The sequence below is a fragment of the Myotis myotis genome, unplaced genomic scaffold (genome assembly GCF_014108235.1).
Source record: "Myotis myotis isolate mMyoMyo1 unplaced genomic scaffold, mMyoMyo1.p scaffold_m19_p_15, whole genome shotgun sequence".
NCBI classification, from domain to species: Eukaryota; Metazoa; Chordata; class Mammalia; order Chiroptera; family Vespertilionidae; genus Myotis; species Myotis myotis.
The window spans coordinates 28,571,513-28,577,512 of record NW_023416319.1 but is presented as its reverse complement, the minus strand read 5'-3'; the positions used below and the strand labels follow the sequence as shown (position 1 = coordinate 28,577,512).

The 6,000-nt window shown below is 35.4% G+C and overlaps 1 protein-coding gene across 3 annotated transcripts in view; it reads right to left on the bottom strand.

Annotated features, from left to right (window-relative positions):
• Positions 1 to 2,059: 2,059 nt before the first annotated feature.
• The window catches only part of PRKG1 (protein kinase cGMP-dependent 1), a 1,061,913-nt gene continuing 1,057,972 nt past the window's right edge, over positions 2,060 to 6,000 (bottom strand). For 2 of the 3 annotated variants that reach the window (XM_036336760.1, XM_036336761.1), the window contains one exon: positions 2,061 to 3,991. In XM_036336760.1, coding sequence (XP_036192653.1) covers positions 3,893 to 3,991 — 99 coding nt within the window. In that variant the 3' untranslated portion in view covers positions 2,061 to 3,892. Of the gene's footprint in view, positions 3,992 to 6,000 lie in introns of all 3 variants that reach the window. The other variant, XM_036336758.1, reaches the window with a different exon arrangement.

The following is a 6,000-nucleotide window of genomic DNA, read 5'->3' as shown; positions in this document are numbered from 1 at the left end:
GAAATGACGCTGTATCTCATTAACAGATACACAGCTCTGGTACATTTAACAGAAATAAGAGAACAACTTCATCATTTCTGTAATTCATCAATATTATATAATAAAGGCTTATAAATTGTTAGCAGAAAGAACTGTAAAACGCAGCAAGCTAAGAAAGGACAACATTTTGAGGTGTGTTTGTCTTTGTCATGCAGCATAACACCAAATTTGTTCTTTTTAAAATAGGATGCCATGAATTTAAGGCACTTGCAACAATGCCAGATAGCCAGGTTGTGTTCTAAACTATGGGACAGATGAGTAACAGTACAGTTGACATAATTTTCAATAATACTGACAATTATGACATTAATTCAAGTCTACTTAGACCTAAAAACATTATTCAATACAAACAAAATGAAATAATAATGCTGTGAAACACTAAAAAAAGTTATATGTACCACAAAATATCACACAAAAATACCTATTTACATAAATATTTGTCTGTGGTCCTATTGTGAAAGAAAACATTGTTAAGGATAATGCACAGATCACCTCTATTGCATGAAATCAGTTCCAATAGCCTTAATTTCAATATGGTAGCTGACTTCCTTCAATTTAAGTTTATCATCAGTGTAGTCATTTAGAAATGAAACAAGGAAAATTCAATAGTTAAATTTGTATATTATACATGTGTAGTTCACACGCATATCCCATAATTTTAAATTAAAATTAGGACTTGTAAAGAATATAATAAACATAAATGTTTTAAATGCCACATGAATCTGATTCATATATTAATAACAAAGAAGGTACAAATGTAAAAAATAATTCATAGCAATTTTCCAGATATCATTTTTATAATGTTACTTAATCTATCTGATATACACTATTATGTTGTTCCTTTCCTTGGCAGTTTTCAGTTTTCCTGTAAGTCAAGATACACAGAAAGCCCTTATTTCCCATACTTGAAGTATTAACAAGAAAGTCAGTTAACAAATCAAACAGGTTGTCACTATTCTAGCTTACCCAGATGTTCTTTAGTGTGGGAAAACAGAGAGGGCCTGAAAAAATGAGAAGTAAAGCGAGACACACTCTATGAAGCTGACCATGAATTTTAGCCCTAGTGTCTTCATTGAGACAAGATTTAAATCCTTAAAATTCAATGTTGAAAATTAAATGAATGTTCTCTGTTAGTAATTCTTGGATGATGTAGTTCACTTTAATTTCTGGGTGATTGCTTTAGGCATCTTAATGCAATTCCATCGATGAAATGAACAAAGATGCAGAAACAGGTGGGAGAAATGACCTACAGGTACATTATGCTGAATACTACTGTTTCCTTCTATAGAACTTGCACATATTGGTTGTCTTAGACTTGAACCACAGTTCCAAAATCCATAGTAAATGCTAATCTCTGGGGCGATTGAGATATTTGAAAAGTTGCAGGAGCAGATTATTTTACTTAAAGACTAGGTAAAGTTAATAATCTAGCATGCCTAGCCCACTCTATCTTTTAACAAAAATCACTGAACATTAACCATAATGCCAAAATTGTATATTTTAAAAGTAATATAAAACTTCTAAATTAGCATATGTAGCTGGACTTTAGATGGGTGTGTTTAATTTTATATTCTAAAATCTGTAGAAGGAAGTGGATATTTTGGGGTCTAGATCAATTTTGAGAAATTGTAAGGGAGTGAAAAATTCAGTAACACAAAAATAACATCTTAGAATAAAAGTTTTAATTTAATTTTATCCTAATTATAATACGCCTTTAATATTTTTATTCTCCAAATGTTTCTTAGATTATTATATTTTGATAAGATATACTCTAAAGTAGTCTTAGTATGGACAATTCAAACCAAAATAATAACATATGCCTTCTTGGATACAGTGTAATGATCTAGGTCAGTGGTCGGCAAACTCATTAGTCAACAGAGCCAAAAAACAACAGTATAACAATTGAAATTTCTTTTGAGAGCCAAATTTTTTAAACTTAAACTATATAGGTAGGTACATTGTTATTAACTTAATTAGGGTACTCCTAAGGCTTAGGAAGAGCCACACTCAAGGGGCCAAAGAGTCGCATGTGGCTCGCGAGCCGCAGTTTGCTGACCACAGAGATTCTAGGTGGACATATATTTTTTTCAGAAATGTCTACACTTGTTTGACTTTTTTTTTAAAAAAAACTCTCTACTGGAAAAATGCAAACCCCTATGTAATATACCAAATTCACACACAGTTCCAAATCAGGATGACAATTTATAAGCTATGCACTTGTCTGAGTAGATACAATGCTAGATACAATGCTATTTGTCTAGGTCAAGCTTCCCAGTGGTTCTGTTGCTTATGACTATTAATAGTCAACTGGCCTGCCAACAAAGGGCTCAGTTTAAACTGTTGATCCTTTTCCCCATGTGAAAAAAGCAAAATCAGTGTGATATTTTTCAAATCCAACCCTTTCTAGGGAGTATGATATTTCAGGGTTGTAATATTTTTGTTCTGTTTAGCTCACTTTATTGTTCTCCTCTCTACTTCCTTCCTACTTTCACATGGACTCATCTCAGCTAATTCATGAAAAGGTTATCAATATATGGCCAAGTTCTTGTCTTGTTTCCCGACCTCACATAAGGAAGGTTTCTCACCTGGCTAGTAGACAAATCTCAATGATTTTTGCTTTCTTCCTTTTTTTTTTAGAGGGGGGAGAAGGGGTTCAGGCCTAAGACAAGAAGCTAGTTCAAACAGTTTTTAATCACCTTTCTCCCTCAACCCAGTCTATGTTGTATAAGTAAAATCTGACAGGAGTTTGGTTTGATAAATGTGGTGGAAATGCTTGAGTCTCTGGCTACACATGTAATGATTAGAATTTGTGTTGTCTGTTCAGACACTGACATTTACAGATGAAAGATATACATAGCACCTATATAGTTTTTTGTTTTTATTTTTTTTGGATGAATCTTGATCCCTCTCCATCCCGCCCCACCCTGACCCCTAGGGTTTATTTTTATAAAAGGGAATATTTTAAGCCTCAGTTTGAGGGTGTGTTAGGTAATAAATAAAAACCAATTGGCTGCTAGTCACTTATGTCTAGGACCATCTTTAAACACAATATTTTCAAAAAATATGAAATGGTTGTGAATTGCTTTTTCCCCCACTCTGTCATGCCAATTTATCAAAAACAAACGAATTCATGCATGCTTTTTTATTTCAATTCCTCTGTGAAAAACGCATATATACCTGCTATGAGAGTTCTCAGCAGAATCCATAGCAGTTGTGCTTTTAACATGTCAATTTTTTGAAATCTGTCAGAAAGGAAAGGTAACATTCAGGCTTGTCATCAGCACTGCTGGGAAATGAAATCATGAACTTCTACCACTGGTTTGACATGAATTCTATGACCAACAGATGCGTGGTCCTCGTTTGTACGGTATATACACCGGCCTGCGGTAATAGATCCTACAACCCTCACTTGAAGAAAGGGAAGAGCCCAGTTTTTGTACCCTAGAAATCTATCGTACCCTATATATTATTATTTTTTTAATCGTCTTGATAATTCTAGCAAGGTACAGACTCTCTGACTAGATTGAAGTGTTTCTTACTGTCTTTCAAATTAGCATCAGAGCGAAGCAAGATCATTGCAACAATAGAAAACATCCTTTTACTGGTGAGAGGCTTTTGCTTCAGGACCACCATGTCAACTGCTATTTGTAGGTTCAAACAGAAAACATGTAAAGAGCACTACTGTCGTCTAAGCAGTAAGTCCTAATGCCACTGTCGTTACTGGAGCAGCATCGGTCAAAGGCATCATGGTGACCCCGAGCATGAATCTTCTCTCTTTCCCTCAGGTTTGCTGGCAGCTGTGTCTCAGAAAAAGCTGTCTTCAGCAAGGCAGAAGCAGGTAAGAGAAATGACATTAGAAGTCTATGTCCCATCCTGAGTTGTCATCGGGTGGTGGTTCGTCATTGTCCTCAGGGAAACTGTCAAAATTGCTTGTGTCTGTGGGTGATGCAACCTAGAAATGAGAGAATGAACAGTAACAGCGTTGTCTGAATTTTTAGCAAATCCCATGATCGATGTTAAAATAGCATGTTTTATTCACTCCCTAATCAAATGGCTGTGTTGTTGTTGTTTTTTTGTTTGTTTTGTTGGTTTGTTATTTTTTTTTTTTTGAGTGTCTACTGGATAGCAGGTTTTGTGCTTGGTGTAATGGGAGTCACAGTGGTGAGTACAAATAAATATGGTTCTTGCCCTCATGGAGTTTTTACTCTATTAAGAAATATACTGCTATCGTGTGATTGATTACCTATAGATTTTTGTGATTATTTGTTGTACATTTTGGTCAGTGCTATAAAAGAGAAAAGGTGCCATGAGAGTATAAGTGTCGTCATGGAAAGCCTCTTTGAAAAAGTATTCTTTTAAACCTACAAATCAATGAGTTTGATAAAGAGGGAAGAGCACATGCAAAGGTCCTGAGGTGAGAGAGTGCTCCATGCTGAAGTAACCAAGAGACGCCAACTTGGCTGCTAAGAGAGAAGGGGAGTGGGGTGAGAAATAGGTAAATGGGGAGGAGTCAGGTTATATAGAGCCTTGAAGGCCATCTTAAGGATTTTGTATATTTATTCCATGTAGAATAATGAGCCATTTCTAAACTCAAGCAAAACTCTTGCAAATTTACTGGGCACAGTTCAATCTGTAGAGCATTGGTAAACGTAGTGAAGAAGCACACGTGTTTTCCCTCATATTCTAATATTTAAAACCATTTACAGATACAAATGTACCCATTTAATATCACCACTACATAGATGGAGACCCCTGATAAATTTAGTTTGGGATAGTGTAGGCTTAATATTTATTCCTTCAAGTTTCTCATTCTACTCTTGTTCTAAAAACAAAACTTCATGAATGCAATTAGCATTTGTACTGTGAGACATGGTAATGCCATTTTCCTTTTGTTTGTAAGTAAACATAAACATGAACATAGAAATAAATCTTTAGAAGTAGGGTTATGTTTCTGTCTAAAGAGCAGTCTTGAGTTAGTCCAAAACGAAGGGCATCCATATGAAGGGCTCAGGACCACAAAGCTGCCCTCTCCCCTTAGTTAAGATGCAGCATTGAATGAAAAATATAATGTGATCAATTAAAACCTATTTCAACTTAATATAAACCCCTTAGTCTCCTTAGTGGACTGGCTATTTAACAAAAGAGAGTTTAAGAAGAGAATTCTTTTTTCTCCCCTACAGTCTGATAAAAGAACAAAAGAACACAGTTGTGTCTGATAGTGCCTCAAAGTAATACGGGGGCAGAGTTTCATCTTTTTATGGCTGGGTACTATTCCATTGTATATATGTAAGCATCTTCTTTATCCAATCATCCATTGGAGGACACATAGATTGTTTCCTTTCCTGACTATTGTGAATAATGCTGCAATAAATACAGGAGTACAAATGCCTTTATGAATTAAGTGTTTTCAAAATTTGGGGGGGTAGATATCCAGAACGGGGATTGCTAGGTATTATAATTGGTCTATTCGTAATTTTTTTAGGAACATCGATTCTGTTTTCCATAGAGGCTGCACCAATCTACATTCCCACCAGCAGTGCACCAGGGTTCTCTTTTCTCCACATCCTCTCCAACACTTGTTTTTCTTGTCTTGTTGATAACAACCATTCAAACAGGTGTGAGGGGGTATCTCATTGTGGTCTTGATTGGATTTCCCTCATAGCTAGTGAAGTTGAGCATCTCTTGCCATCTGGATGTCTTCCTGGGAAAGTGTCTGTTCAGGTCCTTTGCCTATTTTTTAATTGGTTAGGGTTGTTGTTGTTGTTGAGTTGAATGAGTTCTTTGTTTTTGGATATAAGAACCTTATCAAAGGTAACATTTGCAAATGTTACCCCCATTTAATGGGTTGCCTTTTTTGTTGATGGTTCCTTTTGCTGTGCAGAAATTTTTAATTTGATGTAGTCCCATCCATTTATTTTCACATTTACTTCCCTTGATTTTGGGGTCAAGTTCACAAAAACT